The sequence below is a fragment of the Ursus maritimus genome, unplaced genomic scaffold, assembly GCF_017311325.1.
Source record: "Ursus maritimus isolate PB19 unplaced genomic scaffold, ASM1731132v1 scaffold_28, whole genome shotgun sequence".
Classification (NCBI taxonomy): domain Eukaryota; kingdom Metazoa; phylum Chordata; class Mammalia; order Carnivora; family Ursidae; genus Ursus; species Ursus maritimus.
In genome coordinates this window covers 12,229,320-12,244,745 of record NW_024425341.1, presented here as the reverse complement: position 1 = coordinate 12,244,745, position 15,426 = coordinate 12,229,320, and the positions used below count along the sequence as shown (strand labels likewise).

Below are 15,426 nucleotides of genomic sequence, written 5' to 3'. Positions count from 1 at the left end.
ACGGCTGGACCCTAAGTGGTACTGTCACTGAACAATCTACATTACAAATCTATTATGTTAGAAGGCAGTAAGTTAGAACACATGCAGACAGACAGCTTACCTCATTTTGGCCATATCCAATAGTATCTTATTTGTTGCCAGAATGGCTGGAGGAATATCCATTTTATTGGCTTGTTTCTGCCTGGCTTCGACCAATTCGACGTACAGCACAGTCTGAACAAAGAACAAAGAAACAACTCTATGTTTGTTTGGTTTTTTTTTTAATCTACTTAGGAAAATCCAGTCCTTTATTTTTAGAGCTTCAGCTATTACATTTTCCCTTAGGATGAAAAATTAACTGTATCTCAGGCTCACAGCTAAAGAACAATTTTTAAAATACTGGCAACAAAATTTTAAGCATGCATATAATCACAACTGGCCTTTCAAATACTGCCTTTTCACAAAAGCCGTACCTGAGTCTCCTGCTCTTGAGCTGAAATAACAGGTTCTGAGGACTTGTAAAATTTTCCTGGTGGATGTACCATGATTCTAAAATATTTAAAAGAAAATAAATAGTAAAGCCTTGTCTTTCTCCATGTTCACTTTTTATTGTACCCCCAAAATGCAAATATTGTTCCAAGTCAATAGTAACATTTATTCTTCATCATACCAGTAAAATAATTGTGATTTATAGGACAGCTTAGATTTTAAACGATTGCAATCAAAGCATTCATTACAATGGTAAAGTTAAAACTGTAATCTGAATTCATCAGAATGTAGTATACTTAAAAATACCATTTGCCCCATCCTCGTTCTCAACCAAATTCTTCAAAATACTCCTTATCCATTCCGAAGATAACTTTTTTTGACCAAGAGAGATACAATCTATGACTCTTTACTGTGACATCACCAATTTTTGGTTGGTGAGGAACATTAGCATGGGATTAATCAAACTGTTCACAATTTTCTTCAAAATCAAACAAAAATAAGCCAAAGAGAATAATTTCTCTTTTGACTCCACAAAAGAAAGATAAAAAACATGCAATTAGCAAACAACATGGAAGATGCTAGGCAGCAAACTAGACAGAAAACCAATTTCTACAATAAGCATTACTCCCTGATAATTATAAAGACGAAAAGATATAAAAATGAAATTGTACAGAACAGCCTATATAAAACATGCCAATGATAAAGCCCTCCTTTGGTAAGGAAAGAGGGGAACATGTCTGATATTTAAGAAATGTTTATAAATTTCTCTACTGCAAGAATTCAAAATCTATAATGTAAAGTAAGATTTTCACAAATATCAAATCCTATCACTAAAATAAGTAGATTTAAACCTGAGAAAAGATAACTCCAGTTCAAAGAATTAGTAGTATCAGGTTACTCAAGATACTTATAAATTTGTTTTAAATAATATAATTATATTAACCTTCATCTTTATTTATAAAAGTCTTTATACTAATGTACTGCTTGCAAAATGGTATTTTAAATTATTTCACAAATAAATTTTATTATCACATATACTGGCAAAATATGGGTAACACAGACCTGAAGCAGAAATATACATGGAAAACATTTAATAAAAAATGTTTTGCCTATGAATGCTATTAAAAGTACACAGAAAAAAAGTCTAAAATAACTATAATGAATATTATCAAAAAGTGGAGATGTTGGGGGCACCTGGGTGATGCAGTTAGTTAAGCGTCCAACTCTTGGTTTTGGCTCAGGTCGTGATCTCAGGGTTGTGGGATAGAGCCCTGCATCGGGCTCTGCACTGAGCACAGAGTCTGCTAGAGTTTCTCTCTCCCTCTCCCTCTCCCTCTGCCCCTCCCTGCCTCACATTCTCTAATACATAAATAAATCTTTTGGGGAAAAAATGGTGATCTTCTACCCATGAAACAAGAAAAGACTGCTATGTTAAAGAAGAAACAGAACAAGAAATAGTTCTTAGAAATTAAAAATTCAATAACTAAAATTAAAATCTTATTAAATGGAAGGGAATATAAAGTCAAGGAATCCAAGAAAGTAAACAAACAAAAAGAAATTGAAAACAAGAAAAGAAAAATGAGTAATAAGAACCCTAAAAACCAAGCCAAGAAAACAAAAAAGGCAAACTAACATCAAGGAAAATTAAGGTAGTGGTGGCCATAGCCACACATTTGGCTTAGTAGTGTACAATATTTGTGGGTAAGTATAATAATGTAAAAACAAATTGTTAATATGACCAAAACTTTAAATATAATTCTGTTTTGGTCAAGGGCAGGGACTGAAGTAATGGAAATGAGGGAAGGGCATATGGGAGATAAGCCCTAATCTACCATTATAGGTCAATAAAAAAACTTCTAAAGTTGATAGGTCCAAAAAGAGTAATCTAGCATGTCACTTAGAAATATGGAGGCAAGGGCACCTGGGTGGCTCAGTTTGTTAAGTATCCGACTCGATTTTGGCTCAGGTCATGATCGCAGGGTCGTGAGATGGAGCCCCAGGACAGGCTCCCTGCTCAGAGGAGTGTCTGCTTGAGATTCTCTCTCCCTCTGCCCCTCCCCTCTCCTTAAAAAAATGTAGGCAAATATCAATGAGCCCAGCTGAAAGATTTGGGGATGACCACTCCTACAGAACAGAGTAAAGTGGGTTTGGGAAGGATGCGAACTGGCTTGCTTTGTTATATGCCATTAAGTACCAACTGACTTTTAAAATCATGAACATGAATTATTTTAATGAAAATTCAAATGATCTTTAAAATAATAGTTACTGATGTGTAAGCATCGTTCTCACTCCTATACACTAAGCCCATATATTAAAATTCATTTCTGGGGTACTCCACAGGTATGTCAAACCCAGTACGTCTATCACTACACTCCTCATCCCCTAAGTAACCAACCTCAAACCTGGGTTCTTTTTATGCTGCCAGTGAAGGAAATGCCAACACTGTCACCTGCAATCAGACACAAACCAAAGTGTCATGTTCAAGTTCTCCACTTTCCTTAGCCCCCCGGTCTTTTCAATCACTGAGTCCTAACAATTCTAACTCCTTAATATCTTACAGTTCTGTTTCTTTCCATGCCCACTGCCACTTCCCTCGTCTAAGTTTCCATCTTCTCTTGCAAATGCTACTGCAACAGTCTGCTAATTTGTGTCTCTACACTCTGATCCTCCTGCCTTCCATTCCCTCCACAGCCAGAGTCTTCGAGCAAGGGTCGGCACACCAGGGTGCACGGGACAAACCCGTCTGATCTGGTAAGACTTGGAAGCTAAGAATGGTTTCTTACATTTTTAAACAGTTAAAAAAAACATCAAAAGAACATTTTGTGACATGTGAAAGTTACATGAAATTCAAATTTCAGTGTCCATAAATAAAGTTTTATTGGAACACAGCCACACTCACTTCTTTACATATCAACTATGGCTGCTTTAAGGCTACAAGAACAAAGTTAGACAGAGACCACATGGCCCTCAGGGCCTAAATTATTTACTATCTGATCCTTGATGGAAATGTCAACCTCTGTTCTCATAAATTTGATGTCACTGTCCTATTGAAAATCCTTCCTTAGCTCCCAATTCAACTGCCTTTATGATCAAGTTGAGGGCTTGACAGGAACTGGATATTCTGGACCCTATTTAATTCTTCAGTCTTGAATTTTCACCACTCCCTCACTTCCCTCTACCAGGTGTGGAGTTCCTTGATCATACCACACACTCTCTTGCTTTCAGGTTTTAATACGTGGGCCATTCCTCTGCTCAGAGAACTTCCCCTCATGTCACTTAACTTCTACCTAAGACTCAAGTGTCATTTCCAAAATGTGTTTCCAAAGTGCTACAACCCTGGATTGTAACTTTATGTTCCCCTACCTGTATATTCCACTAGAATATAAACCCTGGGAGGGCCAGTGACTATGTCTCTATTTTTCCCCACCAAACCCCAATGCCTAGAGTAATACCTGGCACAAAGATGTTTAGCAAAAACACAATAAATGTTTAAATGAAGAAACGTTTCAACATATTGAATGGATATCTTGTTTTATATACTCCTTAATCCTTTTGTTTATATATTGTAATTAATTACCCTATATCTAAACAAAAAGAAATTGTTTTAAGTGAGAGACTTGTATTATGGGAAATGTTTCTGTCAGATCCAAAGGAGTATTATCTAAGTGAGAAATCCACTAGAAAGTAACGGTATCAGAGCACATTAACTTACTTTCACCTGATATCTATATAAACAAAGTCCATTCAATAATCTGTATATAGGTCTTGACAAATTCTCCATCTTTAGACCTTCTGTAATTCTGTACATTCTCCACACTTAATCATTAAGTCAGCAAGTCAAATATTAAGCTCCAAAGTACAATAGGTACATTCGTTATTTTGCCCAACTCTAATATCTACCATTTTATGTTGCCATAAAATATATTTTACATGGCCTTGGAATATGTATTTTATACATATATAATGAGTGTGTAGGTGCTAGAGGTTGACAAATATAGATTTGAAAGTCAGCTCTGCCATATGTGATTGAACAAGTTAGTTAACTTCTTAACCCTTGGTATCTTCAACTTTAAAATGGGAACAAATAATAGAAGCTAACTCATAGATTGTTGTAACAATTAAATGAGATATTACAAATAAAATACTTAGCATTTAGCATACGGGTTGGCAAACAATAATACCCAAGAAGTATGAGCTATTAAATTAACATTAATACTATCATTTTACACGTCTTCTTTAATAATTATAATACTGGAGGCTTATGCCTTAACTTTCACTTCCTTCTGCCAATGAAATAGCTCAACATCTGATAGACCTTTCTCTTTAGGAAAGAAAGAAAAAAAGGTGTTGATACAGTAAACACAGAAAATAAACATTTTGAACTCTGTACCTTTTTTTAGGAATGTTTCCCCCAGAAGAAATTTTATCAGATGCTTTGTGAGAATACATCTTCTCCAAGTTAGGCTGCTTTTAAACATATAAAGGTTCATTACAAAAAATTAGAAGTTTCAAAAACTTTCAAATACAAAAAAAAATAAGATACAAAAATCTCACGATGACAATTTTTCCTCTGATTAACCAAGTCATCAAATAAAAGTCAGCACCTGAAAATAACTCTTGGATTATCAACTTCTAGGATTCTAAAGGCAGTTAGAAATGAAATGTCCTATATCTCCCAAATCTATAGAGAATATACGATCAAAACAATTATTCGAGGCACAGCAGAGGCCAAAGTTATAAAATGATTCAGTTAAATTCTGCATACTTTAATAAAACAGAAACACTTAACCAAAAAATTTAATTCAGCACATTTTCCTATTACTCCAGTGTTCCAATTAGCTGAAGTCTGCCTGTGGGTCTTTAATCTGTAATCGTTATCTAAGATCCAAAAACAAAGCAAGAAAGTATGTGTGCATGTGTGTGAATGTGTGTATAGCTTTCACGAGAACATTTAGGAATCATGCTTATTTTTTCTATCAATTATAAGTATCATAACACGTAAAAAAAAATTCCAGGCCAAATGAGTTATAAAATAGGCTTAAAGAAATTTAAAATGTTACTTTCTCAAATATTTTTAACAGTCCTATTAGCCCCAGAAATCACATACTGCATATTTTATTCTGTTCACATCACTACTCTTTCCAAAGTTTATGTTTTGTTACATACGGCATTTCATTCAATAAAGAAGGAAATCAATATGAACCACCTCTTTAACAAACCAACCTTCTTCTCTGTGGTTAATTCAGTTGATACTTGATTAGAGGAACGCTGTTCAATGCCAGGTGGTACAGTTTTAGAACTGAAAAATAATAAAATCAAATTATCTCAAATGTTAAAATGTAATTATCTAATTAACTACTATCGTAATGCATCCACACTCAGACAGACAGATGAGATTCTATTACTGTGTAAGAACTGAGATTTTTTTATTTTTTATTTTTATTTATTTTAATTTTTAAAAAGATTTTATTATTTATTTGTCAGAGAGCGAGAAAGAGAGAACACGAGCGAGGGGAGTGGCAGGCAGAGGGAGAAGCTGAGCAAGGAGCCTGATGCGGAACTTGATCCTAGGACCCTGGGATCATGACCTGAGCTGAAGGCAGACGCTTCACTGACTGAGCCACCCAGGCGTCCCAAAACTGAGATTTTTTTTTAAATTAATTTTTTTTTAGGGGTGCCTGGGTGGCGCAGTCATTAAGCATCTGCCTTCAGCTCAGGGCGTGATCCCAGCGTTCTGGGATCGAGCCCCACATCAGGCTCCTCCGCTAAGAGCCTGCTTCTTCCTCTCCCACTCCCCCTGCTTGTGTCCCCTCTCTCGCTGGCTGTCTCTCTCTGTCAAATAAATAAATAAATAAATTTTAAAAAATTAATTTTTTTTTTAGAACTAGCTCTGGAAAGTGCTTTTTAAGCTCTTTAAAGTTTAAGTGTAAAGCTCTTTAGAGTTTTTCAAGTTTAAAAGAAAAATTGATAATCTAATGCACAATATAGGGATTACCGTTGACAACACTATATTATAAACTTCAAAGCTGCGGAGAGACTAGATTGTTCTCAACACAGAAATGATAATTATGTGGGGCGCCTGGGTGGCACAGTGGTTAAGCGTCTGCCTTCGGCTCAGGGCGTGATCCCGGCGTTATGGGATCGAGCCCCACATCAGGCTCCTCTGCTATGAGCCTGCTTCTTCCTCTCCCACTCCCCCTGCTTGTGTTCCCTCTCTCACTGGCTGTCTCTATCTCTGTCGAATAAATAAATAAAATCTTAAAAAAAAAAAAATGATAATTATGTGACATGATAGAGGTATTAGCTAAGCCACTGTAGTAATCATATTACAATATATAAATCTATCACACCAACACGTTGTACACTTCAAATTTACACAATGTTATATGTCAATTATATCTCAATCTTTTAAAAAAGGAAAAGAACCCATAAATGATCAATAACATGTAAAGATACGAAAAAGAAGGCAACAAGTGTTTTCCCTTCCCACCTTCTACACATAAGAAGGAAATATGATATATAGATTCTTCTACATTGATCTCAGTGCTGCTTCTTTAATCAATGGGAAAGTAGCTTTCTAAATACTATACTCAACTACATCCTATCAATCAAGAAAATGTTGTATGATTTATCTTTCACCCACTAACTCCCATCTTCAAACTAGCTAAAAGAGGTATGCAAAGCAATCTTTACTCATCTTATCTTTGCGGTGCCTATGAACTGGTATAATTCGACATTTCAACAACAAAAAAACAGAAGTTAAAAAAAACTGAAAAATGAACCTTGGCAGAAGAAACACCCTCGGACACAATTCATCATTAGCTTGAAGGATAAGTTTCTTAGGAAACTCTGTACTGGCTTCATGAAGCCAACGTCTGCCCTATTGAACACAAGAAGAATCTTTTAATACATAGTGAGAAAAATTAAATCAAACAGGTAGACTTCTACATTGTTTACCTTTTCTGTAAGAGTACAAATTCTTACAAATCTGCGTTTCCCAGGAACTTCTACCAAGAATCCCTCGGTCATGAGTTGATGGGACAAAGCCTTCCACCAACTCTCTGTTTGATCCTTGCCACTGCCAAATAAACTGTGTTTGCGATACTGATCTGCAAGACGCTGGGAATTCTGAAATTAGGAAGAAAATCAGTATCTAAAAATCCTTTTTTTTTAGTTAAACAGGATAAGTAAAATAGAACTGTCTGTTCATTTTTTGGATTTAACACTAAATTTCAGCTTTAAATACCTACAAAATTTTATGCCCATCCTGCTTGTTCTGAGTACTTAAGTCATAAATAAATATATAATCAAAATAGTGTTCCTTTCCTGTGTGAAATAATGGCAGGTAATTTCACATATAATTCACATGCATTTTCCAATGCATAGGGTTGGGTATCTTTGGCTAGGCTATTTAGACCTTTTATTAACATACATTACTGTCTGACAATAGTAATCATAAGCTGCAGCTCAAGATAAGAAGCATGGGTGTTAAAAGGCAGTGTGACCTAATAGCTAGTAATCAGTGAGTGCACTGCAACAACTCAGTCCTCACTGCGTGGCTGCGTTCACTGTGCTTTTGTTCACAAGGTACTGCAAAGTTTACTTAATCATTTCTGATTGAGCTGCTTTACTGAGATATTCCAGGAAAAGCAAGTGTAGGCTACAAAGTTACTGTTTTTGAGATTCTCTTTTTTCCTAAGTGAAAAGAGGATTCCAGTGGGAGACTCTGCAAAGACCATCACATTCTGGCAATGTTGGGGAAGCTAGTCTGTCACGTGCAACTCTCTTGTCCTCTAATAGAGAGGACTCCACCCACCTTCACTCTCTGTAAAGTACTTTTCCATTCACTGTGCCCTCTTCCTACCTCCTTCACTTATCTTACACATTTGTACATACACTACATATATATATATCCCACATATCCGTATACATAAATATACACATACACATTGTAGTTAGTACAGCAAGACCACCTGGATTCAAGCCATAGCTCTGGTACTTACTACCTTTGTGACTTTGGGCAAGTTAACTTACCTGGGCTTCTATTTCATCAGCTGCTATACAAGTATTAACAATAGCTTCTATCCCTTGGGGATGTTGCAAAGATTGAATAACCAAGACAGTGCCTGGCTCAGTAAATTAACTTTCTTTTTATTAGTTAACAGCTGATCCTTTAACTCAACCTGAAATCCCTAATCTAAAAGAAAAACCATTACAGGGGCGCCTGGGTGGCTCAGGTGGTTAAGTGCCGGCTCTTGATTTCAGCTCAGGTCATGATCTCAGGGTCATGAGATTGAGCCTTGGCGCTGGGTATGGAGACTGCTTAAGATTCTTTCTCCCTCTCCCTTTACCCCTCCCTCCCACATAAACAAGTGCCGACTCTTGATTTCAGCTCAGGTCATGATCTCGGAGTCATGAGATTGAGCCCTGGCGCTGGATATGGAGCCTGCTTAAGATTCTTTCTCCCTCTCCCTTTACTCCTCCCTCCCACATAAACATGTGCATGTGTGCACTTTCTCTGTAAAATAAATAAATCTTTTAAAAAAAAATAGAAGAAAAAATAAAAGAAAAACCACTACTTAGTATCTTAGTCCGATTACCCTGTAACACTGTAGTGGTACTCTACATCTACGAGGGTTTATCCTTACAGTAGGAGATTCTATTGCTTGCAAACTAGTAACACCAAAGGTATTAAATTGCCCAACTAGTACTTATTAGCAATCTCAACACTAAAATTATTCTTCTAGCCTTTCCTTTCATAAGAAAAAAAACAACAAAAACACAAAACCTGAAGTGAATGAACACAATCGCTAGTATGAAGCAATGAGATTTTTTTCTAATCACCAGGGAGTAACTGTCCTTCCCCTCATGATCAATAATTGCAAATACTCTATACTGTGTGAATAAATTTACAGTCTTGTTTCCATGGCAATCACCATGCCCAGAAAGCTGCTATAGAGAATATAGGGATTTGGGCATTGATTTTAAGGCAGGCACATTCTACAGATACATCCCTCACCAATCGCATTCATTCAAGTATCTCCAGATCATTCAATCTAAAAATAAAAATGTAAAACTGCATGTGAACAGCATAGTGAATAGAAAGGGCACTAGACCAGTAGTCAGGAAAGCTGCTTGCTCATCCTGATTCTGGCACAAAGTAATATGTCCTAGGGAGGTCCTCTAACTTTCAGGGATTCAGTATCAACCACTGTAAAATAAAGTGATAGAGATAGTCTTTTTGCTCTAGGAGTCTATACTTCTATGGGACACACTCAAAAAGGGAAATTATCTCATTCTTTTCTTTTAAAAAATCAGGTATGGACTCTGGGAAACAAACTGAGGGCTTCGGTGTGGGGGGGAATGGGATAGGCTGATGATGGGTAGTAAGGAGGGCACGTATTGCATGGAGCACTGGGTGTTATACGCAAGTAATGAATAATGGAACTTTACATCAAAAACTAGGGATGTACTGTATGGTGACTAACATAATCTAATAAAAAATTATTATTATTAAAAATAAATAAATAAATAATGTTAATAGCCAAAAAAAAAAAAAAAGGTACATGTGTATCTTGGAAAAAAATAAAATTTAAAAAATTTAAAAAATTTAAAAAATAAAAATCAGGTTGGGAAAATAAAATGCACCAAACTGGCATATCAAGGAATATGGAAGCCGACTAACTGATGGCTAAGTATCAGAATAAAGAGAGCAGACTGGCTAGAACCCACAACCCAAAGTATCACTTTCTGATAAAAGCAAAATCTCTGAACCTCTGATAGAGAAAACAAACAAACCTGCCACTTGTCTGAAGTAACTTCTTTAAAAATGACAATTGTTTCGTGTGGTAATGCTTTCTGCTAGGAATGCCACAGTCCCTTTCACCTTTCTTCCCTCATTCCATCTCTGAGTGCCAAAATCTACTATATCTCCCACAGAAAAGAAAGCTCCAGTGGTACTGACAGAATCACAGAGACTTCTCTAATTTCCCGGCTATTAACAAGCGCTCTCTCCAGAACTTGTATCTGTTCATAATTTTCCCAAGTAACACCTTCCATACTAGAGGATGAGTTTCATCTAATTCAGGCTTTGGATGCCCCCAAAACACAGTGCTTTACACACCCACAAAAAGATGTTTAATAACAAGTGGAAAAAAACAGGTATAAGCTCTAACTCTCAAGTCTTAAATCTCTATGTTCTTAAAGTGTGAAACAAGCCCATAGTTTGTTTACATTTTAACATTTTTTCTTTTGCCTCTTTCCCAATTCCTACAAGCCAAAGAAGCTCAGAGCTGCTACTTTAGGGCTTAACAAAGTCAGTTCCAGTGTTTTTATTCTAAGTGCAAAATAAAATCAAAAGATTAAAAAAATAATTATCTCTAGGAATATATTTCAATCAGACAGAATAACTTATCCAGAAAATTAAATGGATAACCGTCTCCTGTTACTCTGAAAATTATAAAGGGTGATTAAAACCACCAATAGTTTTCTAGTGGCTGCCTACAGTCAAAGCATCTTTTATCAAAAGTATTACCTAATTCTGGAGCCACGACAAGGTTTAGCACTTTGATAATATGATCAGGAATGAGGTTTCACTTAATGTCCTCGTTATGCAAATTAAATACTGTGTTTCTGTTTCCTAATCTATAAAACGATAATTGCATACCTTACCACTTATTCATACAGGGTATTTAACAATATTTATATGGTCAGCTATTTAGACAGCTAAAACAAAGTTTCTTAGGCAACATTTCCACTATTTAATTTCTATCTAATTTCTATCTAAACCTGTGCTAATTTAAAAAGAAAATTTTACTCTATTCACAAATACCTGGATGGGCCGCATAACTGTTTATACTATTTAGAAAAATCTTGTGTATGAAAGGAGAATCACACACTGTTTAAATTATATTTGTTATATATATGTACAAATATTATCTCTTTAAAACTCTAAGAGTTTTCAGTCTAATATATTTATCATCTTACAGATCAAAATTATCTACAATCTATCAATTTCCCCTAAATTAGTTAAGGTGGACGATTTACTAAATTCCTAAAGGAATCACAATTATAATCTTTAAAACAATATCCCAAAAGATACCAAGATCACTGAAATGGAAGGGGAAAAAAATTACCTTATTTTTCTTGTAGTTAATGTGTACAAATTTTTGTTAAGTGGTACTTTTTGAAAAGTTTTACACCTTTATCTAGCAAGGGTAGTATAAAATTTCACAAAGAATAAACTTCTTAATTTGATTCTCTCCCAGAAGAGACTGTCAGTATAGGCGGTCTGACTTGGTTTTCAAATAATAGGTGAAATCCGATCCCTCTTGTGGCCAGTTCAAGTCTGTGTAGGAGCCCACTTACACTTATTTGTTGATACTGGATACTGCAGGCTTATACCAAATTAAAACAAGGATAATTTCTATAAATTACACATTCAACTGGGATAACACAGGTTTTGAAGATGACAGAGACAGAAGAAACTTTCATAGATCTCAATTAAACTTAATCTATCTCTTGCAACTTAATTCTTTAATAAAAAAAATACTAGCAAAAGCAAAAAAAAAATAGTAGCACTCATTGCAGCTAAAACCAAGTTCCTTAACTTGGACCACTACTTAACTAATTAATTAATAGTGGCAACACTATTAAATTTCTAATCAAACTGGTGATTTAAAAACAAAATTATAGTGGGGCTGTGGGAAAAAAAAAATAAAAACACACAAAATTTTAAACTCCATTCAGAATCTAAAAACATTACTACCTGAAAAGTTAACATGTTTTCAATATTTCATTAAAACTATTTCACAACTAACTTAACATTCTTTCTAAACAAGACAAAAACTCAGAAAAATATTTACATGAAGCATTCGAGTATTTAACAAATAAATGCTTACCTAAATTATTTTTTTAATTCTACAAAGTGAGAATATTAATCTCTACTTTTAAGTATATTTTAAATAATAAAGCTGAACATCAACTTGAAATAGGAAAAAAGCAGTACATGTGATAACACGCAGGTTTTGTCAAAAGTAATGAATGCAGTGCTTAATTGGAACTTAATACGGCTCTCTGACTTTCCAATAGCTCATCTAAAGCCAAAGCTGCAATCCTAAGACAACAAACTTCTGAAGAAAAGGTTAACAGGAGTGCAAGAAGAACTATGAAGGTGATTCAAAGGTATACTTACAGATCCTTGGAGAAATAAAATCGGAAGCCCAATTCCAAACTTTTCTCCTAAGATTTTCACAGCAGATAGTAGCTGGAATGCTTGTGGACCAAAATCCTGTGATGTATCATCTAAGTCATCAATGGAAGAGCAATGATCCAATCTAAGTAATAATAATGATAGAAAGCTTAGCTAAGACATGTACCTTTAGAAATAAAAAGATTCGGTGTAATAATTAGCCAAGTTAAAAAAAAATCTCAAATATGCCAACTGCTTCATAAGCTAACAAATAAAGCTCATTACAGCCAAGACCATGTGAAGTATGTAAAACATGAAATATATGCCATGATATATCTTTGTATGTTATGTTGATGGTTCTTAACCCTAATTTCACGGGAGGTACCTAGGACCATAAACAGAAGAGTAGGGAGGTTCAAGCAAGCACAATGAAGAAGTATAACTCGAAAAGCTCCACTCAACTGATTATATAAATACTGGACTTTTGGGTCAGGTTGTGATGGGAGAAAAAGACTGTTGTAAGAAAAAAAAGTTAATAACTTAAAAACCAAATCTCCTAAGCAATAAATACTTAGCTTAAACTCTGATGACTGTAAAATATGACACAAAGATAAACTGCACCTCATTCAAGTCCACTTGGAAGTTACATTCCTAAGCCATCCTTCAGGTAGATTTGGAATTATCATTAATACAAATGAGAATTCTTTAAAGCTGGTTGAGAACAAAAGGACTCCTTAGAGAAAATCAGCTAATACAGTTCAACTACCTAATTCAATTGCTTTCTTTGTAACAATAGCTTTGAAGTAACAATAAGAATATAGACAACATTCCAGATACAATAATACGTTTGAGGGGGAAAGACTACATTTAGGTTTATCATTCTAACTTCTTTAGTAGGATACTTTGCTCATTAATTTTCTTTTCTAGTATGAATATTTAAAGCTATCAGATTCTCACAAAATACCACCTCTGCTCTATCTTCCAAGTTTTAATGTATAATGTTGTAATCATCACTAAAGTTCTAAAAATGTTTTAATTTAATGAATCAATGTTTTTAATTTAATGAATGAGAATTTTCTTTATCTTATTTCATTGTAATTCAATTGCATTCTGATCAGAAAAAGTGGTATGTTTAATACCCATACATTGAAAACTTTTGAGACAACACTACAGTCTAGTATAAGGGCCAGAAAACTTTTTTATAAAGGGCCAGATAGTAAACAGTTTAGGTTTTGTGGGCCATACTGTCTCTGTGTCACAGCTACTGGGCATTCAACTCTGCAAAAACAGCCACAGACAATATATAAACAAAAGGGTATGCTGTGTTCCAAGAAAACTTCATCCACAAAAACCAGCAGCAAAGTGGATTTGGTCTACAAGCCATAGTTTGCCAATCCCTGCTCTAACACAGAGTCAAATTAGTCAAATTTTTAATCAATGTCCATGTATGTTTGAGAAGTTTAGTCTCTAATTTAGTGCTTCCCAGCCAGTGTGCTGCAAATGGATTGTAGGGGTGTTGTAATAGCTGATCACAGTTCTGGACAGAACCCGGGCTGGAGTAGTATATGGCCTAATGTGTTATATAGGTATTATTAGCTTTGTGGATCATGAAGTGAAAATGCTTGAGACACATTGTTCTAAATGCTTAGTACAGGGTTCTAAATAGCAAGTGTGTGATAAATCAAACTTGTTACTATGTTGACCAAATTTTCTACAGCTTACTCAGTTTTGGATAGATTAACCTACCAATACCCAAAAATTATATCAAACTCTTCCACTTTAATGGTGGATTTGTTGATTTCTTCCAGCTGTTCTGTCAGTTTGTGCTTTATATATTTGTAGGGTTTGGGTTTTTTTTTCAAGGTGCATAGAATAATTCTATCCTCTTGGTGAAGCAAATTTTTGTCACCACAGAGATCATCTTTATCCCTAATCATTATTTTTTTGTCTGTTAGTAACACAGCTACCACGCCTAGATATATATGGCTAACTCAACTAGTTATAGTTATACCATTTGTTTTTATTTTTTCAGTTAATATCCAGTTAAATTGACTGTATATCTGTGCATATGTAAAGTTATACGAATTTATGCACATCTATTGATTCATATGCATAGATTCCTCTAACCACCACAATCAGCCACCATCACAATCAGGACACACAGTAAACAGTCCCTTGTGCTCATACCCTTTGTAATCATACCCTCCACCTCCCTCTAACCTCTGGCAACCACTGACCTTTTCTTCATCCCTATAATAAATAGTCTTACTTTTGAGAGAATATCATATAAATGGGATCATACTATAAAACTGGTATTACTTCTTCTTTTAAATATTTGGTAAAATTTGCCATTTAAACCATTTGGGCTGGGGAATTTTATTTCCAGAGGTTTTTAACAGATCTAATTTCTTTAACAGTCATAAAATTATCCGGGTTATCTACTTCATTGTGGGTGAATTTTGTTAGTTTGAGGTTATCAAGAAATTGGGTCTGTTTCCTCTAAATTATTGAATATATGTGCACTGAGTTATTCAGTGTTTCCTTATGATCCTTTTAATGTCTGTTGGGCCTGGAGTGAAATTCCTTTCATTCCTGGTATTGGTAATCTCTGTCTCTTCTTTTCTTTTTCTTGTTAGAAGCTTCTATCAATTTTATTGGCTTTTTCAAAGAGTGAGCTTTTGAGTTCTTTGGTTTTTTCTTTTGTTTTTCTGTTTTCTATTTCATTTATGCTCTTATCTTTATTATTTCCTTCCTTCTGCTTCCTTTTA

The 15,426-nt window shown here is 34.9% G+C and overlaps 1 protein-coding gene across 1 annotated transcript in view; it reads right to left on the bottom strand.

Annotated features, from left to right (window-relative positions):
• WRN (WRN RecQ like helicase) overlaps positions 1-15,426 on the bottom strand; it is a 129,401-nt gene that overhangs the window by 23,874 nt on the left and 90,101 nt on the right. The window contains exons 23-29 of the mRNA XM_040643285.1: positions 12,662-12,803; positions 7,426-7,596; positions 7,251-7,348; positions 5,692-5,767; positions 4,859-4,932; positions 453-528; positions 101-213 (exon numbers count right to left, since the gene is read on the bottom strand). Coding sequence (XP_040499219.1) covers positions 101-213; positions 453-528; positions 4,859-4,932; positions 5,692-5,767; positions 7,251-7,348; positions 7,426-7,596; positions 12,662-12,803 — 750 coding nt within the window. The remainder of the gene's footprint in view (positions 1-100; positions 214-452; positions 529-4,858; positions 4,933-5,691; positions 5,768-7,250; positions 7,349-7,425; positions 7,597-12,661; positions 12,804-15,426) is intronic.